At 40.6% G+C, this 27,906-nt stretch overlaps 1 protein-coding gene across 2 annotated transcripts; it reads right to left on the bottom strand.

Annotated features, from left to right (window-relative positions):
• Positions 1–709: 709 nt before the first annotated feature.
• On the bottom strand, positions 710–27,396 carry LOC117378121 (polycomb group RING finger protein 3). 2 transcript variants are annotated; one of them, XM_033974661.2, is made up of 10 exons: positions 27,268–27,396; positions 21,051–21,183; positions 16,074–16,191; positions 14,735–14,831; positions 13,256–13,311; positions 9,958–10,065; positions 8,767–8,855; positions 6,239–6,376; positions 5,048–5,128; positions 710–3,770 (listed from the first exon to the last, which is right to left on the bottom strand). In XM_033974661.2, the coding sequence occupies exons 2-10, from the start codon at positions 21,063–21,065 to the stop codon at positions 3,723–3,725; spliced, it is 750 nt and encodes a 249-aa protein (XP_033830552.1). In that variant the 5' UTR covers positions 21,066–21,183; positions 27,268–27,396; the 3' UTR covers positions 710–3,722. The 2 variants fall into 2 exon arrangements, with proteins under 2 accessions (XP_033830552.1, XP_055080633.1); XM_055224658.1 differs by having other exon boundaries at positions 2,989–3,770; positions 21,051–21,178; positions 27,264–27,390.
• Between the last annotated feature and the right edge of the window lie 510 nt (positions 27,397–27,906).

The following is a 27,906-nucleotide window of genomic DNA, read 5'->3' as shown; positions in this document are numbered from 1 at the left end:
ACATTTGATGAAACAAAGTTCTGTATTTGTTCTGTATTTGACACAAATATTGGATCCATCCTTTTATTCTTAAATGACAATATACACCACCAGTTAAAAGTTTGGACACACTTGTTCATTCCTTGCTTTGTTTGTTTACTACTTTTTACATTTTAGATACAAACTGAAGACATCAAATGTATCAAGCAAGATATATGGAATTATGTAGTGAAGGGAAAGCAAAAAGTGGGCTAAATATTCTTTTTTTAATATATATTTTACAATCCTAATAGCATAGGCGGAGATCACACAGTTCTTCATAATAACATTAGTTATTGTATTTCTGATTAGGTATTGTTACAACCACCTTCAAAGGATGGTTCTAATTTCCATTGATTTATTGTCCCCCTCCAACACTAAACTAAGGGTTTCACCTCTGCCTCATAGTATCCACCCTCTGTTGACAGCACTGCAAACCCTTGGCCTTCTCTCAATAAGCTTCAAGATGAAATCCCTCAAATGGTTTTCACAGGTGAACTTCGTCAGGGTCAAGAAATGCCAAGTGTCCAAACCAGTTATCAGAGCAAAGGGTGGCTATTTTTAGTAATCTAAAATGTTATTTATATTTTGTTTACTACATTCCATACGTGTCATAGATTTGATGTCTTTAGTGACCATCTACAATGTAAATAATCATGGAAATAAAGAAGAAACAAATGAAAAAGCATGTTCAAACTTTTTACTGGTAGAGTACGTTCCTTATCATTGCCGTTGTTTTTTTTTTTCTTTCTACTTTAAACAATAAATAAAAATAGCAGAAGGGAATAGTTTCAACTCCATTTGTTCTGAATGAGCCTGGAATAGAAATGGACAAGTCTGCAACAAGAATCCCAAGGGACCTGGTTTATATCTTAATCTGAGCAACCATGCTGAAAATTTGGGTCTTGGTTTCATAAATTCTCCAAGACGACAACACAAAGTGGCAATCATCAAGGATATTATGGTTGATGGAGGCCACTGTAACTAAATGCATAAAAATTTGAGTTTTAAAGCAAAATATACTGCAATCAGTCAGTCTGATGAGCCCAATCACTGTCTCGTCTTCAGCTATTCGAACACACACGGTAGTAGCCTACTATGGACTATCATCTGGTTTTCGTGGCAGCACTGGGCATGGGAGGCCTTAGATGCATTTGAATATGTCTAAGAATATGACGTGCTGTTCCTGATGCGCTTAGATCAGCTGAATGCATGAGACATTCCAGGACAGGAGACAGGACAAGACACCACACGTCTGATGACAGATGGCCAACCCTCATGAAACTGATTTCATGTGTTTGTCCTCTGTGAATCAAGTGTGTCAAAAACTGGTTGAAATCAAACTTTCTAAATTTAAATGAAAGTAAAACAAGTTGCTGTGGTTAAAACGACCAAATCATTCAGGCTCTCTTTGCTTTTCATCTTTCAGTCCCTATGTAAAAAAAAATAAACATTGACAGCTCTTTTCATTAGACAGGCAAATCAGCACTGTGGTAAAGACCAGCTTTGTCAGCTTAGACTCATAGCTACAGTGAAGTCAAACCTGCCGTCATACCAGTTGTAGAGGGTCACCCATAGGATCACCACCCAATTAGACTATTGTAATGCTTTGTATTATGGACTTGATGCCTCTGCCATGTGACACCTACAGCTCATACAAAACGCTGCTGCGACCCTCCTGACAGGCAAAAGATATCTTTTGTCTGTATATGCTCCTGTCCGAACTCTGAGGTTGTTTGACTGGTTGCTTTTAAATTGTCCCTGCTCAAGACTCAAGACTGCTTTTAAATTGTCTCCGCACGGGAATAGCTTCCCCTTGAAAGCTTTAAGTCTCTATTAAAAACTGCACTGTTACCTTTTTCTATTTTGTTGTTTCATAACACTGTAATTATTTGTACAGCAATTTGGGCAGTGATGGCTGTATTTTAAACTTGCTTTATAAATAAACCTTGACCTTAAGTAGATGTACAGTCATCATCTGGACACTGTTTTTGCAATCAAAATAACGAGAACTAAGTCCAGCCGCCAAAAGGGAGGAGTTTAAGAGTGAAACTGCCCAGTCTTTACTTAACTACCTAACATCTATTAGGGGTCATTATGCCCAGTTTGTGTATTGACTGTGTATTGGCTGTACAAAGGTAATGTATAACTGCTAAATCATTTCAATATTATCATTTATAGTCTATATTTTTTCAGCCACATATCACTTGGTGATATGTACACAATTTGTTTTTGTGACAGGCCTACAGCACAGCTCTAGAGATCACCTGGGTGCATGGTTTGTAAAGGGCCTAACTCGGGCAGTGACTCCTCCAGAGGCCTGTGTCCTGTTCTCTCCTGACAGTGTAAGGGCTAGAGACATGCCCTATACCAGGCGGATTCAGAACACATCCAGATCCTGAAAACATCCTCATTATAGTCCTGTTAAGAATTTCTCCATATCCTGGACAAAAGTTTAAATAAATTAAATCATTTGTATACAGCTACCTGTCAAAGTTTAGCCACACCATCTCATTCAAAGTTTATACCTTGAAAAAATATTGAGCAAGATCTATGGAATTATGTAATGAAAAGTTAAATAAATCTGTGTTTCACATTTTATATACAAATCATCATAGTAGCCACCCTTTGCTTTGTTGACAGTGTTGCAAACCCTTGGCCTTCACTCAGTGAGCTGCATGATGAAGTCTCCTGAAATGGTTTTCACTTAACAGATGTGCTTTGTCAGGGTCAAAAAATGAAATGCCAAGAGTGTGCAAAGCAGTGATCAAACCAAAGGGTAAAGGCTGTTTTGAAGAAACAAAAGTCTAAAAAATAATTTGAGTTATTTCACGCTTTTGTTGGCTACATTCCATATGTGCCCATTCATAGTTTAGCTTGTGTTGACGTGTTTGAGAATATACAGTGTAAATAATCATGGAAAGAAAAATAAACATTACCTGAAAAAGTGTGTCCAAACTTTTGACTGGTAGTGTAGATTTTGTGAATTTCAAAGGGCTCCAATATTTGTGGAACACTTCTTTAATTTTATTTTTGATGATGGCTTAGTTTATAAACATTTATTAGCAACATTGTTTTGTTTGTTTTCACAGTAAGATTTGTTTTTATGTACTGTCTTTGCTCGTATTTGCCAAATGTGCCAGCAAGGTCACTGTTAAACATGTACTTTAAATAAAATACTAGACCCCCTCTCTCCAACAGATAGCACTTCTGGCTCCAACAGTCATAAGTCTCTTTTCGATCTTTCCCATAATGACAGATTTATGTACAATATTGATATAGAACATAACTTAGTACACAAAAAGCCTTTTCACAACTGACAACGAAGCCAAAAGCAAATCAGGCAAATCAACAAAATTAAATAGACATTTGTTGATAAATATTATGCCAAATATAGTTCTGTTCTTTCTCCCTTCCCGTGTTTCCGACACACTTCGAGCGTATCGGGAAAAGCGTAAAAAACATTTGAGAAAAAGTGGATTCTCCGGCCACCGTCGCTGAGTTAGGCTGAGCACCAGTGGTAGTGTCTTGGTTCGTACAAAAGTAGAAATGTGGTCTCTCCTGGAGGTTTGCTGGGCAGGTGGCGCAGGGACCTCCGGTGGTCGGGTACCTCCAGGGCCCGCTTGCTGCTGGATGTGGTTTTTGCATAAAGAGGTTTGGGGCACAGTCGGTGGCCGCTGTGTGTGTGGGTGGGTGGGGGGGGGCTACAGCAGGTCCATCTTGGGTCTGTAGTGGAGCAGGAGGGGTGACTTCTGGACAACACAAATAGCACAAATCAAACAGGGCAAACATAGGTAGGTAGTATTTCTAACTTCAGTGCATGACACTGATTATATGATATTTAAATGTATGCTTATACGAGCCTAGTTGATTTGTTTCATAATTCTAAATAGTTGCTTGCAATGCTTCATAGTTGCGAAAGCTTGGTAGAATCCACTGAACCAAAGGTTGGCAGTTCAGATGATGAGTGGGATGTAAAGCAATTCGAGTGTCTTGATGGTGGAAAAGTGCCAAATGTGACCATTTACCAAAACAGCTGAGAATCAAACACCAGTGACTAAGATTTACAGGGGCACTATATATATATATTTTAAGGTCAGGGGTCCAAAACAGGGATGGGTGTATCAGTAGCGAAATACAAATATATAAATACTGTGTACAAATGTGGGTATTGATATGGTTATGGAAATACATTTGTACATTTTAAGGCTCGGGTTTAGACATTCTTTGACAAAACGATGAACAAATGGCCCTAACACCTCCAGCAGCAGCATAATGAACAGACCTGTCTGTGTCAGGCTTTACCCCCAACATACTTGTTACCGTATAGATATCAAAAAATTGTGATATTGCCCATCCCTAGTCCAAAACCTTTTTTCCCATGAAGATGTTTTGCCTGGAATAACAAAAAATATCTATAGAGAAGCAAGTGACTCCACCAAATCAAGTATTTTTGGCAAGAGAAATGCCTGTAATTAATTAAATGAAGGACCCATAAATTTATTGCATACCGTATCATACTGTGTCAGGGTCCAGGTGAAGAAATGATATGTGAAAGTTCAGAACCTTCAGAGGCTGCACTAGCAATGACTGCAAGTACTGGGGTTTAGGTAGTGACAGTTCAGATCAGAGAGTCCTTAGGTTTAAACCAACTGGATTTCAGCACTGAAACTGGCAACACAAATGAGAGACTCATGTGAGGCTCATTCTGCTTTCTGACTGAATAACTGTCTTGAGAACCAAAAGACCAAATGATTACAAACTCGGCCATCATGTCCAATATTTTTGTATTTAAGAATAAATGAGCATTAGAATAGTTATCAGTAAAAGTTATATTTGATTTAAATACAGATAGGTAATGCAAAAATCTGACATATCCCATCTTTACTACTTAACTACTATACTAATAAGCTCTACTACTGAATCTCGATATTTTTTACTTGCAGGGCACAATAGAATTTCCAAGTCTTTTGAAATGAAGGAGGAGTTTTCACACCACACTTTACACAAAAACAATGAGTTAGAGGACCTTAAATCTCCATCGGGTCACAACGACAAACTTGAGTGTGTGGTCCTTCCCCAGGATTTCCTCGTTGCATAAAATATCCAGCTGCAGAAGACAAAGAGCATTCAAACATCACTACAAGACTGCCATCTGGTGGGTCACTTTTCATTTTATATTCACTGTTAAATTTTCTTAAATCTTGATGATATTTTAATAACAGTGAGGATAGAACCACTGAATGTCAAGTGTATTTTTCATTTGCTTTAAATGTTTTTTTTGCAACCTATTCATTACAATTACACTGTCATGTCCAGATGCTTAAAGGTCCTGTGCCCAAACATTTGAGCAAAAGTGTCTTCTCCCAGTACAGATATTTTGACCTCAAGAGCTACTTTTACAGTGTAAATCTGCTGTGTCCAACATTCAGAAAGTGTGCATTTGCATGCCAGTTGTTGTTAGCATTACCGTGATGGCAAACTCTGGTTGGACTACCTTACATTAGCACTATGCAACTTTTTTTGGTGGATGGTCCGCCGCCTGTCTTTATGGGTTATAAGGGGTTATTGCAATTCTTATGGAATGGAGTATGGAATTAAACTCTCTGTGGAGATAGGCTGGATAAGCTGGCCATCCGACGATGTTACAGGTCAGTTTTGGGGAGAGGAGACCCTACTCACAGTAAGAATGTATGTTGTACCAAGATATTTTGGAGGAATTGAAATCCCTGTAATGGAATAAATGCAAGTTTAACGTCATTCTGTCTAACAGTCCAAGCAAAGCTACATAGTGCACCTTAAAGAACCCATCTGTTCAGCTTTCATTATTATTGGTTAAATCCGCCCCGTCACTAACTCAGAGCATGACATGAGATGACCAATAGAAGTGGGAGGACAAAAATGTACTGGGGCACAGAGGTGTGTTCAACTGAATTCTGTGAATCAGAAAATTACATAAAAACAGTCATAATAATTGTCACAGGAAACAGACTACAATTGACCTGCTATTGCTCGTTTCCGTGCTATGAATCATACTGTAACATGATAATTACGTCTAACCCCATTGCCTGCCACAAATGATCAGAATTTACTTGTGAATCAGAGAAGTTGGTGTTAACAGTACAGTTCCAAGAAAAGATTTAGTACTATTAGTACCAAAAACGTGAACAGTATTCTTATCTGTTATTCTAGATGAATAGGTGTGCAAAATGGGGTGTACCTCGTTGAAGGAGGTGAGGTTGAGCTTTTTGGCAATGAACTTCTTGAGGTGGAGCACAGTGGCCTGGGCCGAGCAGCGGATCCACTTCCTTTTGAGTCCTCTCAGTTTGCTGCTGTTACACTCCAGACATATGCTCACCTGAAACACCCGCACATACACAATGCTTTACAACAATACACACATATGTTCACCTGAAACACACACCAAATCTTATAAAACACACACTCTAGACGCTAAACTGGAACGCACACACACAATGGTTACACATTGTGTGTATAACATTGTGCGTAAGTTTTTAAGCAGATAACAGCATTCTAATATAGCTTAACATACACACACACACATGTGTTAAGCTATATTAGAATGTATATGTATATGTATATATTGTTGAAGCAGCTGTTAAAGTGGAAGTGAGACCAGTGCCTGCATGTAATTATAAATTGATTTATTGTGTGAGAATCTGGAAGTGTGCTGATAGTATGCAAGTTGTTAGGGTTACGTGGGAAAAAAAAGCCTTTAAACCCCTCTTGGTGAATAATTAGGATGCTTAGAATGCATAAGGTAAGTGAGGAATTATTTAGGACATTTTGGCATTTCTAAGACAGTAAAAACTTATACTATCAACTCCACACACTGCAGCAGGAGACATTTGCCTGGCTGGTACTGCTCTGCTTCTTTTAGATGGTTTTCTGCATGCATGTGGTGCCCCCATGTGTTCTCCTGCCACAAGTACATTCAGCTCCAACTAACTGTCACAGAAATGTTACAGAAACGTTTTTGTGTTTGGTGGGGATCATAAACATATTCATTAGACGTTTGAGAAAATAAGAAATCTGAGGGTGGCACAGTTCACCTTTAAAGAAGACATATTATGTTTGTGTCTGTTATAGTTATAATCTATGACACCTGTGGATAATTATGTCATAATTTTATAATCACGATACTTATCTAGATCAACTTTAAAACAAGTAATCTGATTTCCAGGTTGAAAAATTACAGAGCCCAATGGGAGCAGAGTCCCATCATTGTAAATGTTATCACAACAAAGTGCCACGTGCTGTTGGCCCGGTGTTGCCGTAATCCTATGTGTGTCAAAGTATTAATAAAATAAAATAAAATTGGAGAAACAAAGTACAGATCAGTGAGCATGTACTGGTGGTGGTGAAAACCAGCGTAGAACAAAGATTACTCAAACACGCATGAATCACTTTAAATGCAAGTTTGAGAAAATAAATGAAGAACAATTATACAACATGGTTAGTGAAATCACTCTAAAGCTGCCCAAAAATGACTAAAGAGACCAAACTAGGACAAGGAAAGGCATTCCCCTAAACCAGGGTCTAAACTAGGATTAAACCTGGTCAAATTAAGAATTAACGAGGATTTTGAAACATATCAGGCCTTATTTGACTACAGACTGTGCAAAGGCAGTGGTATTTAATAACCTGCCATACAACATGGTCCCAGGCAGTGGGACCAAAATTTTTTATAAAATGGGCATCACGACAATGCACGATGCGTACTAATTTAACAGCATGACCACAAATTGGACCCCACTGGGAGTGGGAACAGGCAAATTTTGGAGTAGGCTCTTGATTTTCAGAACACTGATAGAGCTCCATAAGACAAGCCTAAAGTTCAATTAGAGCACTGTCGTATGATAAACAGTTAGTGGGCCATATTGGTTTGAAATTACCATGAGGTCTTTCGGCTATTGCGATGCAGGGGCTGTCGCAACTCCCTGGCAATCACATGGGAGGGGAGTGCGTATGGGGGCGAGGGCTATCATTGCTGCTTGCAGCTTTAATTGTAAATTGTTTGTGGTGGCCCAAAGTTAATCCTCATTTAATTATTCACCCTGATGAGGTCATAAGCATTTTTCAGACTGGAATGTACAAGGCGCAGGGCTAAATACAGCCAATGGTTGCATCTATCAGAGCCACAATATGATGGAATACATTGCCAGAGCACATCAGAAACAGTGACCATTTTTTCTGGGACACTTTTAAACGAACAGTATGCAGCCTGCAGCCTACTGTTTTGAAAAGTGGCAACAATCACTGAACCTTGGTTGTCAGTGCGTTAACCTGCAGATTGAGGATACATGAAACTGGCAACCCAACTCATGTGAGGCTCATTCTGCTTTCAGATTTGATAATCAACTTGAAACAAAACAGCAAATTATAACAAACAACTTGGCCATCATGTCCAGGGCTTTTGTAATTAATAATACATCAGCATTACAATTGTTATCAATAAAAGTAAATTGTAACATGCTTACCTATCTGGGGACAAACATTTAACATGTTTTAACATGTTCTCTCTGTTATGTCTCAGGTGTGTTGTCAATGTGTCTAGTTATCCAGTTTTTATCTTTCTTATGACAATGGATGAAAAATGGCTACTGTGCCAACTCCAGCATATATATGTATGTATTGAAGCTGCTGCTAACACGTGTCTTAATAAGTCCTAATTAAAATATATTTTTAAAGTCTGTGTTGAACCCCCTTATATGAAGCAGTCCTGACCTGCTCATCGCTGCGGTGGTAGTCATTGTCCTCCTCAGCCTTCTCCTCTCCGGCCTCTTTGTGTCCGGGCTCCTCACACTTGGCCTCCCCTGTGGACACCAGAACATCACTCACTGCTCTCACATGCAAAGCACTAGCAGAGATATGAAACAGGCAAAACAGACAGAACCAAACAAGAAGGAACACAGGAAAGTACTGGAGATATAACAAGCCCTGCTTACTAAATTGTTAGTAACTCAGTATCTGTAGTAGTAACTTAATTACATGAGGCCATCTACGTGTGTTTTTGCCATTTATTGTGAAAGGAATGGGGGAGAGATTAAATAAGACAAGGTCTTCATCCTACCCTGTTCTTCATGTGAATGTATTGTATGTGTACATTCTCATATAGAAGAACAAATAAACTTTCTAGAGCCAATCCTCTGTCAGTAAAAGCATGTGGTTATTAGAGGAATACATTTTACCATTTCGGTGTTAAATGGCACTGATTGAAAGTGTTAAGTCTAATTGTTTTAAATAAGGAAAAGTTCAATAACATTTTTTTGATGGAAATCACAATTTTTCACAGAGGTGCTCATTGAGCAGATTGACAGAAGTGAGGCTAAAATCTGCCCCAGGATAGCTGTGGTTACAATTGTAGTTGTGGAATGAAATCTTGGTTAAAATGAGTTTTAGTTTAATGATATAGTCTGTGACAATTGCAGAGACCATTTAAGTGCAAGGAAGAATTTTTTCTGACAGTTTAAACTTTCATTTAACAAAATAAAGGTGATGTCATTTAATTGTATTAGTCTCATCAGAAATATTATGCAAGTTTTAGCCCTTGTTTAGATTATCGTTGCTAGGTAACAGCTATGGAATTACCTCTGCGCATGTCAAATCTGCTGCCCATGTCCAACCAGGAAGTAAATATTGAACTTCATCAAAACATTGAACATAATTATATTTAAGATTTTTCTAAAAATCTTGCTGTAGTTTTTCTCTGTGTATTTAGAAAAATTAGTAGTCTAATCTGTCATATGCACTACTTTTCTTTTTTTTTTTAAATCTATGTGTGCAATGATTCACTTTGACACATTTGGAATGGCATTCTAAAACTAAAGCCCACTTAATATGTTTGCACATGCTTTGATCTGTTCCAGGACACATGACAGAGGCATAGTTCACAAGTTATGCAAAGGTGTGTGGTACCATTGCGCTGGTCCAGGTGGGTCTTCATGTTGCACAGCTCTCCTTTAATGTCTCCAGGGACCTCCATGCCCAGCTTCTGATAGAACTCCCTCTGTTTCTTCAACTCCGCTGCACAACACAACACACCTCAGGGAATCAATAGGAGAGCAGAAGAGAAACACAGGAATAATGCAGAGAAGAGTATGTACTAGGGATGCATCGATATGTCAGGCCTGTATTAGCTCATATTTCACATCATAAAGTAAAATTGGCAATAACTAGATGCACCGTTAACAGTCCGCTGATACTGCGGACAAATTAATTTTGTTCTTATAAAGAAATTCTAAAAAGAACTTTACTTTAATATTTCTAAATATATAAAAGTGCAGATTCAAATAACTTAACAATATGCAGAAAATATTGCCTAATATCCAAAATCTGCTTTTCAGTATCAGAATCTGCTTTTCAGTATCTGTTTAAAATTTCCAATGTTGTTGTATCACTACAACAGCAAAAGAAAAATGTTTTTCTGTCAACTGGACAAAAGTTTTAGAGTGAAGACATTTTGCTGCTCATCCAAGCGGTTTCTTCAGTTCTGGTCAGATTACTGGTGGACACTGCCTTATAGCTATCTGTAGGGAGGTGCTAATTACACTGAAACTAACACACCTATTTGTCTACATTTTCTGTTTGTTAGCTAGGTCTATTGAAGTACACAAAGTGTGAACTGTTATATTTTGCATAAATATTCAGGCCTCTAATGAGTGCTCTCACACCTATTAGCATACTGGCTATCACTCTTGTTTTCCTTCTTTTGATTTAAGTTTGAGGATAGAGTTATAAATAGGAGATAAATTATGTCTAAACACCCTATTCCTGTTCAAAGATGGACAGTCTTTCCTAACAAAAATTGCTTCCTTAACCAAAGAAAAGAAATGGTTTGAGAGGGGTGTTAAGTTCTGTACCTCACTATCTTCAAAGGAGTGCTTAGTGGCTTTGAGATGGAGATGTACAGCGGACTGAGGTCTAGAGGAGCTCTCGCAATGGTGTTGGTACATTCTTTTATTAAGTGGCTGCTTAGTTTCTCCAATGTAATCTTCACTGCACTCTTCACTTAATTGAATGGAGTAGACTGCATTATTTTTTAAGACAGAAACTGGTTCACACAAAGGGCAAAACTCTGAGCCATAAAGTGGTTATGGGTTTGAAATAAACCAGGATTTCATGTCTGAAAATTCTTTTGAGACACACCAGCTGTGTAAGGAATGCTGATGCTGTGCTTTCTAGGGCAGTGATGGCCTTCCTTTCCTCTGATGTTACACTGGAGGGAAGAGGGTTTGGTGTTGCTCAGTGCAGCCATTACCTTAAATCTAAGGCAGTGGTTCTTAACCTGGGTTCGATCGAACCCTAGGGGTTCGGTGAGTCAGTCTCAGGGGTTCGGTGGAGGTCAAGACACGCACCCGACTCATATGATTTGCAAACTGCGAGCGTCTCCAGAAGCCCGTGTCCCAATTTTACAAATGAATTGAGACACAGCATGAGAAACACGGCCAGAGTGATGCCCCAGCGTTGACTGGGAAGATCCCAGCGACAGTTGCGCTCTGATTGGACATCTTCAAAGGCAACGTAAGCACATTACCGTAATGATGAAGTAACATATTTAAAGAGCTCCATGCCTCTGCACTGAGACGCCGATTGAATTTACATGAGAGCACAATTGGTTGCAGAGTTAAGGTGTGTGTTAAAATGTTAAAAATAATAAATAGCACAAATACAATAAGTTCATTATTATAATACATAAGGTTAAAAATTAAAATAATTTCAGTGTGGTAGTATTAAAAAAAATCATGTCTTTGTGAAAAGGTATTTATGTAATTTGTTGTGAGTTCATGCATTGTATTGGTTTTATTCTTTGAACACAGTGATGTTAATGCACGGTTCATTTTGTGCACCTGTAAAACATACATGTGTCTTGAATTTGAAAAAAAAAAATCATATTTTTCAATAAAGAAGGGTTCGGTGAATGTGCATATGAAACTGGTGGGGTTCAGTACCTCCAACAAGGTTAAGAACCACTGATCTAAGGTCTCTAGCTTCTGTCTCTGTAAATTTACAGTTTCTAATGGCAGTTTTTGCTTCTGTAATGTACTTCACTGTGGGAGTCTGGTTAAATTTTACATAGAAGTTCAGTCCTTTGGGAAGTATCTCTTTGGATGAGCTCACAGTCTGCAAGATTTTTCACCCAGCATTCCTTGTCTACAGATGGGTTGAGTTCATCCCCATTCTCGTTATCTCTCCAATCCCTGGGATTAGGTTGTTTTGGGGGTTGATCATTCTTGTTTTTTTTATTCTGGGACTAAAGTAGCTACCCTGTTTTGTGAACTTTGCATTTTAAATTTAAAATTTAGACGGCCAATTTTAAGGCAGAGCATCTTCCCAAACCAACACTGAGTTAAACTGGTTGCCCTGTGTCCTGGTTTCAGTGCCTTCCTCTGCAATACCTACAGTTTATCTCTAAGATTAAAGTGATTCCTATTCTCTGCTAATTTCTTGGGATTCTGGTTCCCTACACAGCTGGTGTGTTAGAAAAGCTTCAGAGAGCATGACATTTCGGTCTATTTAGAACCTACAAAGTCACCAAAAGCCACAAAAAAGCGATGTGGCCTACTCCATGCAGTGTAGTGAAGACTGCAGTGAATGTTATATTGGAGAAACAAAACAGTCACTCCATAAAAGAATGTACCAAGAGCAGCTCGGGACCCCAATCAATCCGTACATCTCCATCTCAAAGCCACTGAGCCACTCCTTTGAAGATAGTTGGGCACAAAGAAAATAAATGTTTTGAGAGAAATAAAGCAATTTCTGTTAGGAAAGTCTGAACGGGAATGGAGGGCTTAGACACAATTCATCTCCCATTTATAACTTCATCCTCAAACCTAAATCAAAACAAGGAAAACAACAGTGATAACCAGCATGCTAATAGTTGTAAATGCAAAAAATGGCAAGTACTCACTTGGGTACTCAGCTGGGTCTATTAAACTGCACTAATGAACAGAAACTATAAACAAATAGATGTGTTAGTTTCAGTGTAGTTAGCTTCCCCTTCAAATATATAGATAAAGAACTGAAGAACCCTCTTGGATAAGTGGCGAAATGTCTTCACATTAACAGAATCAATTTTTTTTTTGCTATGGATTGTATCTGGACAACTGGGGGATTTCACATACATCCCTACCTGTCTGCTCTGCTGTAAACTTGCAAGTAGGATTTTCTCAATAGTAAAAAACAGCAACAAAAAAGACATGAAATGTTGTCTCACCCTCCTGCAGTCCTGGGACCAGCTTATAGACGATGTCCTGCATTGTTCTGTCATGGCTGCACACATACAGCAATAGAAACTCACTGTTACATCTATATATCCACTTATGCGTCAATACATAATAGATGCAAATTTTTCTGTAGTAAATTAAAGGGACACCATGTAAGATTTAGATTTTAAGTAAAAGCTATATTTGTATGCGTTTACCTCATAACAATTGTTATGCAGATAAGATATGCAGACAACTAACACTCATGACCATTTACACATCATATCTACTGAAGTTTTTTTTTTTTTTTTCACATGTTTTTTCTAACTGACAACCTAGCATTAAACCTTCAGATTTCTCAAAATCTCAATTAAAATACAGTTATAAGTATTTCATTGGAGGGTATTTTATTTGTGTTAGTCCTTTTTTTAAAATTGTAGTTTAAATTGGAAGATTATTGTGATCTTGAAATGTTGTTTTGTCGCACATAATAACACACGTCACACTCACGGAACTATGTTAAAAACAAACACCGCTCTGTAGTCTCTGTAGCACTTCATGGATTTCATAAGCAACACACTATAGTTATTTATACCAAAAAAAAAAAAAAAAAACAATATATAAAGTATTATCTTCCTTTTAGATGTCGAAAACTATTTGCAGTCCCCAGTGTTTTTTTTTTCCCCATGGAAACCGGATTCAAATGGCTTTTTGGGTGTTAAAGGTTGCCAACCCCTGTCCTAAACAGTTTCAAGTCTTGCTGTTTTGAAGTAACACTACTCTTGTTGGCCTAAATGTTTCATGCTGGCATATGAAATAATTTAAGTGTATGGACTACTGGTACACATTTTCACCTTTATTCATGATTACAATCAAATGGATACAGGACAGTGCTTCTAATTCCACAAACACAGTTCAAACACCAGCAGCACTAATCTGATCCCCAAACATTTAATTTAGATCAGAAATACACCTTTTGTCGGACAGATTACATTAATCTGTTCTATGAACAGATTTGAATTCTATATTCTCATTTAAATACGGTGTTTAAAATTATACGACAGACAGTTATACCTTCATGGAACACATTTTGTTCTACTTTGTTCCAAGCAAATGATTCAAGTCTCTTGGTATACAGGCCTGCTTTGTGGATAATATCCCTAATTCCTTGGCCACCAACCATTTAACTTAAACTGCTTGGGATCATTCCATGTGAAATCATTAGAAGGTTTTCACATCTTGTTGCAAACAACATTTTGTTTAAAATGTGACAACTGAGAGGAAAGTAGCAAACTGAAGTAATTTTCTGTTTTGCACAGCCAATTATTTAGTTCAGACTGTGTGTGTGTGAGAGCAAGAAAGTAGCAGTCTTCTACTGCACAGTGTGTTACTGTATCTGCCTCAGACAGTAAGTGAGGAACGTGAATGTGCCGCAATCAGATTACTACCTGAAGCCCAAGTACTTGGTGTATTACAATGTGTCTACTCACCCGATGTACTGCAGAGGGTGGCTCTGGTGGATGACGATGCGACACGTGGGACATGTGTTGTTCTCCTCCAGATACTTGACCAGGCAGCTGCGGCAGACTGCATGCACACACACGCACACATACACAATATTCATATTTGTGTCAGACACATTTTGGATCATGTGGGTTTATTTAGGTCAAAACAAAAGTTCCTTTTTTATTTAAATCCACACTCTTTACTCATTCACAACATGTACACTACCAGTCAACAGTTGAGACTAGGGATGGGACGATATACGATAATATAATTAATCGCGATAAAAAAAAGGTCCACAATTAATCGTTCGTGGCATTTTTTAATAATCGCGATCAGCGTGCATGATTATAATCGCCTTTACGGCACCACACTGCCTCATGTTTCCAGTTCAAATAGGTCGTATAGATGTTTGACAGAACCAGCGCGCTCAAAGGTAAGTGATGTCCAGATTCACACTTTGTGACTTTTCTGTAAAAACATCTTTCCTGTCAGCACTGTGGTGATTGCAGGTGAAAATCGTTTGCATATCCAGAAAGACAAGCGCCGCAGCTTTCATTTGATGTATAGATTGTTTGTGTGGGTGACGCAGAAGTGTATGTACATTGCTGTAAATTTGTAAAGTAGGCCCGGGTCGTCGGAATGTTAACAGGTTAATAATTATCACGATAATATCGTTAATCGCGATTATTTTGGCCACAATAATCGTGAGCCTAAAATTTAATATCGTCCCATCCCTAGTTGAGACACACTTTAGTTCCATGATTATTTACATTGTAGATTCTCATTGGAGGCATCAAAACTATGAATGACACATGTGGAATGTAGCAAACAACAACTAAACTCAAAATAACTCAAAATTTGTTTTTGATCACGTCTTTTGCTTTGATCATTTCTTTGCACTCTTGGCATGTCTTGACCCTAACAGACTACAGCTGTGAAGTAAAAGCCATTTCAGAAGACTTCATCATGAAGCTCACTGAAAGGAAGCCATGGGTTTGCAACACTATCGATTGAGTGTGGCTACTTGAGGAATTTGAAACAATTTTTAAGAGCTATTTAACTTTTTTCCTTTACTACATAATTCCATATATCTTGCTTCATATATTTGATGCAGTTTGTATATAAAATGTAGAAAGTAGTACATCTCCTCTCTCAAACACAACATCATAACTGTGAAAACTACTAAACAAGGAACAGGTTTCAGGCTATGCTCCTATATCAGTATCCATTGTCTCCTGAGAGAATGGACCATGTGGGGTTCATTGAAATGGATGCAGCGGAAAAAGTGTTATGTAGGTGTGTGTGTGTGCCTGGGGTACGTACAGGTGTGTAAGCACTCGGTGACCGTGGTGGCGTCGATCAGGTAGCCCTCACACAGGCGGCAGGTAATGTGGGCATTGATGTGACACAGTTTGATCTTCCTGGTCAGCATGTCGGGGTTCTGCAGAGATAGACAGGGACACGGGTCACATTTGAAGAAATGCTCTAATCACATTTTTTGCTTTGCCTGAAATGTTCCACAGTATGGCATATCATCATCATTTATTAACTACTAGTGATTTTATTGTTGCCTTGTTTGCCTCTCCACAGATCTGGCCTATAACTTGATCTGGCCAACTGCCTGCCTCCACTGAAATGAGCCATGCTGTGGAACAATCCAGGAAAAACAATGACATCCGAGTGGTGACAAGTAGATGACAGACCCTATATCAGAAGAATTTTCATGTTTAAAGGTGCACTAGGTAACCTTTCTGGTAGAGGATCCGCCACCAGGAGATGTTATTGCTTTGTTTTGAATTGTCCACGGAATGGCATTAAAACCATTTACCTCCGTGGAGACAAGCAGGTGATGTCACCAGGACAAGTTACAAGTCAGATTTGTGGACAGATCAATCCTCTTACAGTAAGAAGGCATGTTTTTCAAGGTGTTTTGGAGCAAGAAACAACAAACTGCAACTGTATAGCTGCAAGATAAATCAATTTAATGCCACACTTAGAACCATCACCTTTTTGTTTGCATGGAATGTTTCAACCAAAATAGTTACATAGTGGATCCTTCAAAGTATTGATTATTATGTGGACCCCAGGAAGAATCGTTATTGCTGTGCGTGTATACTCTCAGTCGTCCAGATCCATAGTAAAAGCCAAAAGATAAATCTGTCAACTGGACAAAAAGTTGCAGGAGTGATGAAGTGTAGAGTGAAGTGAAAGTGTGGAGTGAAGCGGCTTGGATGAGAAATGAAATGTCTTCACTCCTACAACTTTTTGTCCAAATGACAGATTTTACTATTGGCTTTTTACTGTTATTACTGTGGTGATACCTAATGGGGATTTAAGCTAAAGAATAAAAAACTGATACATACTTGCTCATGTTTTAGATACAGTAATAGTAAAGATTAGTTTCTGGGTGTCATTTCTGTGCGTAACAGAGCTCCAAGAGTTTTTTTTTTTTTTCAAAACAAATCAATAAGATGTATTTCTCCAGTAGATTTTACCATCATGACTTTTAAATATAATAAAAAAAGTCTTACCACTTTTGAGACAGGGCTATGGATGAAAATAGATTTTTTTTTTTAGTATTAATTTCATGAACATATAAAGACTTAACCTGTGTCATTTAATACAAAAAATAAACATTTCTTCATCCAAAGTCTTCTGTCTGCTCCAAACTACATTCTTTGGTGGAGCACTGGCTGTAGACCTCTCTATTGAAAAGCCCCAGGGCCGGGTCACAGGGGCAGCAGTCTAAGCATGGACTCCCAGACTTCCCTCACCCCGGACACGTCCTCCAGCTCCTCCGGTGGGACCCCAAGGCATTCCCAGGCCAGCCGAGAGACATAGTCCCTCCAGCGTGTCCTGGGTCTTCCCTGGGGCCTCCTCCCAGTGGGACATTCCCGGGGAGGCATCTTGATCAGATGCCTGAGCCACCTCAACTGGTTCCTCTCGACGTGTAGGAGCAGTGGCTCTACTCCAAGCTCCTCCCGTGTGACGGACCCTATCCCTCAGGGTGCTCCCGGCCACCCTACAGAGGAAACCCATTTCGGCTGCTTGTATCCGGAATCTTGTCCTTTCGGTCATTACCCAGAGCTCATGACCATAGGTGAGGGTAGGAACATAGATTGACCGGTAAAATTGAGAGCTTTGCCTTCCATCTCAGCTCCTTCTTTACCACAACGGACCAATAAAGCGACCGCATCACTGCTGCACCGATCTGCCTGCCAATCTCAAGTTTCATCCTTCCCTCACTTGTGAACAAGACCCCGAGATACTTGAACTCCTCCCCTTGAGACACCCACCCAGAGAGGGCAAGCCGCCCTTTTCCGGTCGAGAACCTCGGATTTGGAGGACCTGATTCTCATCCCAGTCAGTTCACACTCAGCTGCAAACTGCACCAGTGCCGGCTGCAGGTCCTGGCTCGATGAAGCCATCGGGACATCATCTGCAAACAGCAGAGATGAGATCCTGTGGTTCCCAAACCAGACTCCCTCCAGCCCCTGGCTGTGGCTAGAAATTCTGTCCATAAATATAATGAACAGAGCCAGTGACAAAGGGCAGCCCTGGAGGAGTCCAACAGGCACCAGGAACAGGTCTGACTTACTGCCGACAATGCGAACACAGCTCCAGCACTTAGCAAAGAGCCCTGGACCCCATACTCCTGAAGCACCCTCCAAAGGACACCACGAGGGACATGGTCGAATGCCTTCTTCAGATCCACAAAACACATGTGGACTGGTTTGGCAAACTCCCATGAACCCTCGAGGACCCGATGGAGAGTATAGAGCTGGTCCAGTGTTCTGCGACCGGAACGAAAACCACACTGCTCCTTCTGAATCCGAGGTTCAACTATCGGTCAGATTCTCCTCTCCAGTACCCTGGAATAGACCTTACCGGGAAGGCTGAGGAGTGTGATTCCCCTGTAATTGGAACACACCCTCTGGTCCCCCTTCTTATACAGAGGGACCACCTCCCCGGTCTGCCAATCCAGTGGTACTGGACCACTACGCGATGTTGCAGAGACATGTCAGCCAAGACAGCCCCACAACATCCAGAGACTTGAGGTACTCAGCATGGATCTCGTTCACCCCCAGAGCCTTGCCACCAAGTAGCTTGCCAACCACATGACTTCAGCCAGGGTGATGGACGAGTCCGCCTCCGGGTCCCCAGTCTCTGCTTCCTCCTCGGAAGACGTGACGGATTGAGAAGATCCTCAAAGTATTCCTTCCACCGCCCGACAACATCCCCAGTCTAGGTCAGCAGCTCTCCAGCAGCTCTCGCACGGTAAGCAGAGCACTGCTCTCCCCTCCTGAGGCATTGGATGGTTTGCCAGAATCTCTTTGAGGCCGTCCGATAGTCCTCTTCCATGGCCTCCCCGAACTCCTCCCAACCCCAAGTTTTTGCCTCCGTGAACGCACAAGCCGTGGTACGCATGGCCCGCCGGTACTTGTCAGCTGCCTCAGGAGTCCCACGAGCCAACAAGGCTCGATAGGACTCCCTCAGCCTTTCGACATCCTTTACTTCTGGTGTCCACAACCGGGTTTGGGGATTGCCGCTGCGACAAGCACCACAGACCTTACAACCACAGCTACAAGCAGCTGCATCAACAATAGAGGTGGAGAACATGGCCCACTCTGAGTCCATGTCCCCAGCCTCCCCCGGGATCAGGAAGAAGCTCTCCCGGAGGTGTGAGTTGAAGACCCCTCTGACAGAGGGTCAGTAATTCACAGCAGTCCCTCACGATGCATTTAGGCCTGCCAGGTCTGTCTGGCTTCCTTCTCCACTGGCGAATCCAACTCACGACCAGGTGGTGATCGGTTGACAGTTCAGCCCCTCACTTCACACGAGACACGCGGCCGGAGATCAGATGACACGACAACAAAGCCAATCATCGACCTCCAGCCTAGGGTGTCCTGGTGCTACGTGCACTGATGGACACCCTTGTGCTCGAACATGGTGTTTGTTATTGACAAACTGTGGCTAGCACAGAAGTTCAATAACAAAACACCGCTCAGGTTCAGATCGGGGAGGCCATTCCTCCCAATCACGCCCCTCAAAGTGTCACTGACATTACCCACATGGGCACTGAAGTCCCCCAGGAGAACAACGGAGTCCCCGGTTGGTGCACTGTCTAGTACCCCTCCCAGGGACTCCAAGAAGGCCGGGTACTCCGCACTGCTGTTTGGCCCAAAGGCCGACACAACAGTGAGAGACCTGTCCCTGACCTGGAGGCGCAGGGATGCGATCCTCTCGTTCACCGGGGTGAACTCCAACACGAGGCGGCTGAGCTGTGGAGCAATGAGCAAGCCCACACCAGCTCGCCGCTGCTCCCCGCGGGCAACACCAGAGAAATAGAGTCCAGCCCCTCTCAAGGAGTTGAGCTCCAGAGCCCAAGGTGTGCATGGAGGTGAGGCCGACTATATCTAGCCCGTAACGCTCAACCTCCCGCACAAGCAAAAAAAAAATATGTATGAAACATTTGTAAAATGAAATAAATAAGTCATAAATGTAGTTTGCAGAGCTGTAGGTCTTTAGTTGTTTAGTCAATTCAATTCATTTTATTTTTGTAACGCCCAAAATCACAACAACAGTTGTCTCGAAGGGCGTTCATGTTTTGGTTGATGGGGGAAACCGGAGTACCCAGAGGAAACCCATCCAGACACGGGGAGAAACATGCAAAACTCCACACAGAAAGGCCTGGGCGACCCATCAGCTGCCTAGTCGATCGATTTGTTAATGGAGTCTTCATTTTATTTAGACCATAAGGATTTATATGGACAACAGCAGAAATAAGTGACTGAGTGAGTTTTCTGAAGATTTGGTATTTTTATTTATGAATCATGATTAAACTCATGATTCACCAGTGAAATCTTTTTAATATAAATACATTGTTTCCTAACATATTTTTCAACATAGATTAGAGTTTTAGCATAAACTCCCATGCAGGTGTAGTTTCGTGAGTACAGTTCGGGTCAGATCCACGGAGATACGTAATCATTTTGAGAGCTTTTGCCACGCCCCCTTTTTAGTCGACTAATCAATCGGCAGGACATGTCAACTAAAGAAATTCTTGGTTGACTAAAGACAACAGACCTGGTAGGGAAAAAGATTCCTGGCAAAGCAAGAACAAACAGGTAGTGGACTTCCCTTCAAAAAAGTTATATAGTGCACCTTTAAAGAATGCTCCAAGAGAAAACAAAGCTCTAATAATAAACTACCCATGTGTGGCTGGTGTCACTGAAACATTTGCAGTCCAGATTAAAATATCCTCTAAAACCTGTGTTTATGTGTCAGTGTGGCGCTTACCCCTAGCACCGCCATGCGTGAGCTGTGGGGGGCAGCAGAGGTCCAGCCTGGTTCAGCTCCACATCCTCAGGAGCCTCTCATTGGGCCCGCACACACAGGTCTCTGCTGAGTCCTGCTCTGTCCTGCCACTGTCCTGTAAAATACAAAGGAGTTACACATTTGACACAAGATAATACACACAATGTACAAATAGACCTGTCACAATTAGTCATGTGACAATAATAAAATTTCAAACTTGATTTGGACATTAAGGAATAGTCGAAACAACAGTGTAACATAGATCAGAAAATTACGTAATATGAGCTCTTTAATTTATTTCACTCGAGATCCAGATCCAATTGTGTTATGCAAATGTTATTTATACTTCAAGTCACTACCGAAAAGTTTCCTAGTTCAAACATTATGAGACGTTCTGTTAAAAATCAGCCTGTTAATGGTCTCATAACATTCAGGGCCAAAACTAAATATCGGCTTAACCAATATCATGGAACCGATACAGTTTCCATGCCGTTTCCAAATCGCAAAGGCAGCAATTATTTACATAACAATTATTTAGATAATAGAATGTGCTCTGCCAAGAACAAAATCTCGTCAAATCATGTTATACCCGTTTAGACCTCTACAAACATGTTCTGAAATACATGGGATTCTTGGATTAGTTCATCAGTTCATATTTCAGTCTTCTCTGAAATATGCACCTGTAACTGTTTACAATGTGCAATCTGACATCTTTTGACAAATTGCAAATCTAACCTCAATACTTGAGAAAAGTAATAAAAGTATCAATGGTGCAGCCCTGTCTCAAACTAAATGAAATGGGCAGAAGCTAAAAAAAAAAAAACTTTGAAAAAATACTATGGCAAACTACTAAAATATGTTTTTTGGGCTTATAAATGGAGTGTTTCAAAACCGTATACAGCAGTGTCCAATTAATTTTATGTCAGAGAAAAATGGGGGACCTTCTGCAGTCTAAGTTAAGCTTGAAAATTTGAAAATCAAAAATGCTATGTACATCATATACATTGTAGGGCTGTTGTCAACTACATAAATTGTTGGTGAATAATAATAATAATGGCTTATACTTGTAATGCGCTTTACAGGCTTGTCAAAGCTGGTGAAGTAAAGGCATGTCCTGCCATTTGATTAATCGACTAAAAACAGAACACAACACAAAAAAAAATACTAGGAATAAACACATAAACATTACATAGACGTAAACATAGACATTACATAAAAATACCCAAAAAATAAACTCACCAAAACTCACTTCCCCTTTCTGCTATTATTCCATATAAATCCTTACCATCCAAATAAAATGACTGGTTGACTAAGACTCTATCAACCAATTAACCAAAAGGATTAAAAGCACCACAGCCCTAATAAATTGCTTCTGCCAAAATCAATGATGACATCAGGTCTCCTAATTTTGTCCAGATAGAGGACCTAAAAACATAGCTTTAAAGGGACAGTATGTAATTTTGTAAAGGTGGCACATGAATCTAGGGGGAAAAAAAAAACAAAAAAAAAACAAACAACAAAACTTAGTAACATTTTTCAAATTTCGACATTCCACAAGTTTTATGGAAGATTATAGCCAAAGGAACAACATTTACATATAAACAAGCAGGTTACTCCAAGCCAAAGAGTCAGATTTCTGGAAATGCAAGCCCAAAACAAACACATGCTTTCATCTATGAGACCTGTGGATCATTATCTTATAATTTAATCACAACAAAGAACCGTGTAGCTATTGGCGCCTCCTATGGATAGCTGCAGATTACACTAATGAGCAGTAGATTTTTTTTTTCATTTGGGCCAAAACAACTACATGATACTGCCCAACATTACGTGTATCACCAGTTAAGAATATAAAATCGGACAATTACATACAGAGCAATGGCCATGTGCCGGTGGTGGTGAAAACTGCAGTATATCAGAGCAATGATATCTTGAGAATAAAGATTACTCAAACATGCATGGATCACAATTTCAGGTGAGCAAATGAGGAGGGGAAAATTTTAAAAAAAGCTCTGAATAGGCCCACTTTAAGTCAAACTGTTTAAAGTTTTGGACCTGACTGGATTTATTTTCTCCAACACAAAAAATATAAAATATGATAAAGTTTTACAAACATCCCTCTTTGTCTTATTCTTTACATAAACTAGTAGCTACATGGTGATACATGAAAAGATATCATAAAGACAAAGAATGATTAAACAAACCATTTCCCCCAAACTGCAAAAATAAAAAGATGTTGCTCAGAACAATTGAAATCAAATATCAGAATGGCTGTTTTATTAAAGGCGGGGTTTTCTACAAAAACAATGTTTTTGTTAGCCTTCTACCATGTTATAACGTTCCCTCAACAAAAACATACCTGATGTCATTCATGCATGTTTGAGTAATCTAGCAATCTCTCCCATGCCCTATTCAAACCTTCCTTCCGGCTAGCAGTAAGATTCTGTGCTCAGCCCAGTAGCCACGTCGTCCATGCTTACACAACAATTCATAAACATACAACAGCAGTGTACAAAACAATACACAACAACTTGCAACAATGTGCACTAGTTTCATTAACGAGGTGCACACTGATTGTGTAGTGATAGCGCTCTGAAGAGGGAGTGACTTTGTTCGGGGAGCAAAAGGAGCGGGGGACTCAGTGTCAAAAACAAAAGTCAAACTTACCAAACATGTTAATAGGTTGTTTTCGGCAAATGTAATATTTTATTTTCAAAACTTAACACAATGATCTAAATGTTATGTGCTAGCAGTCATAACATCCTCAGCTGACTGCCTCTATCTTGCTATGTTTTTATTGCAAAAATAGGCAAACACTGAGCAGGATCACCTCTCCAGAGATGTGACCCGTAACTTGGCCTAGTGGCATCACCTGTTCTAGATTTGGGATTTATATTTTAATAATAATGATTCAGTTCAAAGTAGGGAAGCACCATTACAGCTTTGTCAATTCCAGTACCAATATTGGTATCAACAGGTAGCAATCAATACCAGTGCCAAGACTGATCATTTTTATTTAAAGAAAATAAATGCTGTTAAATAAGACAAAACTGATCCAAACGTGTTATGTAGCTGTGACTTATCCTCAAGTAACTACAGAACAACTTTGTATAAATAAAAGTTTATGAGAATGGGCTAACATTATGAGAATTTCTGGGATGACTATGGCCAGTAAATACTCTTACCTTAGTTTATATGTCCAATCAGGATATTGTCTGAACTAATACTTGGAAGCCCAATATCCGATCCAGCAAATTTTTCAGTATGAGCAGATACTGAAGAATTAACCATATCGGATCGAGCTTTCATAGTTTTAAGTTCACTTTTTAAACATTTCTTAAACATTTAAGCACATAAATAATCACATTTCAGAACATGTTTGTACAGATCTAAACTACAGGGTTAGCAGTTTTTTGTGAAGAATAAGACAGTTGTTTGGAGGGAATTACAGTTGCAGCTTTTGAGATTTACCAGTTGTGTCCATTCAAATACAACTTTTGATTTGCAGTTCATCTTGGTATACAGTCAATATCAGACCAACAAGGTCATAGGATCAAACCTTGCTTGAGGCACATTACTGCCATTGTGTCGCTGGGCAGGACACTTAACCCTATATATATATATATATATATATATATATATACATACTTTTTTTCTATAGCTAATGCTGACTGATCACACATTTCAATGCTATATTTTCTTTTAAAACAATTAAATGGCTTTTAAAAAGGTTCATGACCAAATAAATCTCATCTTAAAGAGGGGGTATTTTACTTCTATGGGGTATTTACAGCTAACACATAACATATTTAGATCAATGTTACCTTTTATTGTAACGTATTAACATGTTTACAAATTTCACTTTCTTTATTGACATTCTGAGTCCCTCCTCCTTTTGCTCTCTGTGTTAAGTACCATAACTGCCCCTTCAGAGCACCATCACCACTCAATCAGCATGCATTCCACTAATTAAAATACTGCACATCTCATCTAGTTTGTCAAGTTGTAGTGCACAGTTTTGTATCATGTTTTTTGTGTATTTATGGAGAATTGTTGTGTGAACCCTTCTTATGGTTAGCTGTAAGATTCTGTACAATGCTCAGCCAACAAGCCTACACCATTCATGCTCCCACATGACAATTTTGCACAAATATAAAAAAGCACAATACAAAATGGACAACTTCACAAACCTGATGTGAAGTACAGTAGTTTAATTAGTGGAATGGACAGTAAAAGAAAACTGAAACTTAATTAACATGTTAATATGTTATTTTCAGTAAATAAGAATATTTTCACAATGGTAAGGTTTTGAAAATATATAAGGTTTTCAAAAGGTAACATGATGATCTAGATGTGTGTAGCAGTTAAGCTGCACATCTGTAGTGACACCCTGCTCTCTGATGATGTCACATATTTGACACCCTGCTCTCTGATGATGTCACATATTTGACACCCTGCTCTCTGATGATGTCACATATTTGACACCCTGCTCACTGATGATGTCACGCGTCTGTAGTGACACCCTGCTCACTGATGATGTCACGCGTCTGTAGTGACACCCTGCTCACTGATGATGTCACGCGTCTGTAGTGACACCCTGCTCACTGATGATGTCACGCGTCTGTAGTGACACCCTGCTCACTGATGATGTCACATACTTGACACCCTGCTCTCTGATGATGTCACATACTTGACACCCTGCTCTCTGATGATGTCACATATTTGACACCCTGCTCTCTGATGATGTCACGCATCTGTAGTGACACCCTGCTCTCTGATGATGTCACATATTTGACACCCTGCTCTCTGATGATGTCATATATTTGACACCCTGCTCTCTGATGATGTCACATATTTGACACCCTGCTCTCTGATGATGTCACATACTTGACACCCTGCTCTCTGATGATGTCACATATTTGACACCCTGCTCTCTGATGATGTCACGCATCTGTAGTGACACCCTGCTCTCTGATGATGTCACATATCTGACACCCTGCTCTCTGATTATGTCACATATCTGACACCCTGCTCTCTGATGATGTCACATATTTGACACCCTGCTCTCTGATGATGTCACATACTTGACACCCTGCTCTCTGATGATGTCACATATTTGACACCCTGCTCTCTGATGATGTCACGCATCTGTAGTGACACCCTGCTCTCTGATGATGTCACATATTTGACGCCCTGCTCTCTGATGATGTCACACATCTGTAGTGACACCCTGCTCTACGATTATGTCACACATCTGTAGAGACACCCTGCTCTCTGATGATAGCACACATCTGTAGTGACATCCTGCTCACATATTGAGGGGACACCCTTTGCTCAGGTACACTTGTTGCTATATCCTGCTGTCTGATATTATGCTGAATGATCCTCACTTGTACACAAGAAGATGGAGGACAGGAAGTTGTCTGAGTTCATCCCAGAGCACTGACAGCTCTTGAACCTGACAGTGATGAGATTTTACTTCAATCCAAAATCCCAACAATCATCCATTTAATGCATTTGCATGTTATACTCATCACGGGTCACCAATTTACTGTTTACACACCAACTCAGAAATATGCCGCGTGTTGTGAGTTTTAGAGCAGCAGACTCCTGGGGACAGAAAAGTGCAGTCAAACTCTCGCTGCTCAGAGTAAGAGGACCATAACATGTTTGGGCTGTGCAGAGTGCCGCTGCAGCCGTGAGAGCCACATTCTGAGCTGCTGATGCGAGCGGAGCATGTCCTCAAACTGCCCGGACTTGTTGGCTCCAATGTCACGCCGGGTTGGCCGCAGTGTCTCCGGGAACATCCATAGTAGAACTGCTGCAGCCGCACAACGGTCCACCTGGACGGGGGTTCAGACTAGACCGAACTTTACACCGACTTGGAGCGTTTACGGTGTTTGCAAGAACCCGGCTACCCTCTAAGACGCACAGGCGTGTGCCCAAGAGGCGAGACGTCCACGGACGTGCAGACAGGAGATGGGCTGCAGAAGCGGTGGTCGGACCACAGCAGCACACCGTGTGCAGTACCGTCCTGTCCCCGTGTGGACTGCAGGGCCCGGCGCCGCCATACCCACAGCCCCACGGACACAACACCGAGAGCGTGCTCGAGCAGCGGTGGAAAGCCAGGCCGAATCACACCAATCTACACGCACCGAGAGCCGGTCACAGCCCCCCGGGACTGTCCTAGAGTACTGACCTGTGAAGAGCCGCGCGGTCCGCTCGGTACCGGGTCGGAGTCCAGTTAAATCCACCGTCCGTAAAACAAAGAGGCGAAGATAGCCGAGCCGTGCCGGAACAGGCCGAAAAAGCACTCTTTGGGTAGCGCGCATGCGCAGAGATGCACAGGGGTGCGGGGGGAGAGCGGGGGAGGGGAGCAGTAGGGGCGGGGTCAGTGAGGGCACCCGTTTGTCCCACTTCACCTGAAGTGTCCCCGGAATGCAACCGGACAAGACAAGCCCAGCTGTTCATAAAGGCTCATATCGTGTTCATCTAAACGTGACAAAAGCCCCTACAGACAAGCACTTAGACACTGAAGAGCTGCATCACAGAAAGATTATTTCACCACAGAACATGTGAGAGACAGGGCAGTGGCTCTGTACCCACTCACCTGAAGTTGGTGGAACAGGTGAGGTTAGACTTACTACCACTGTGTCATTGGGAAAGACACTATGACTGAATGGGTGGATATTTATCACAAATCTACATTCATGTGGACCTGCCTCATTTATGCAAACACTGTGGTGTACATCTGTTTTTTTTCTTTTCTATAATTTCTGTCTGACCCAGCACACAGTCATAACTTTTATCAGATGTGCATGTCTATGTCTAGCAGTAC

The sequence above is a fragment of the Periophthalmus magnuspinnatus genome, chromosome 10 (genome assembly GCF_009829125.3).
Source record: "Periophthalmus magnuspinnatus isolate fPerMag1 chromosome 10, fPerMag1.2.pri, whole genome shotgun sequence".
In the NCBI taxonomy this organism is placed as follows: domain Eukaryota; kingdom Metazoa; phylum Chordata; class Actinopteri; order Gobiiformes; family Gobiidae; genus Periophthalmus; species Periophthalmus magnuspinnatus.
Note: the sequence above shows the minus strand (reverse complement) of the source record. Positions and strands in the feature narration are given on the sequence as shown.

Bases quoted from the DNA above. Each gene is read 5' to 3' on its own strand.
- LOC117378121 (XM_033974661.2), bottom strand. The intron at 8,856-9,957 runs GTACCACACACC...TGGTGTCCACAG, and splicing joins CCACCTGGACCAGCGCAATG to GGGAGGCCAAGTGTGAGGAG. The intron at 6,377-8,766 runs GTCAGGACTGCT...CGGGTGTTTCAG, and splicing joins ACCACCGCAGCGATGAGCAG to GTGAGCATATGTCTGGAGTG.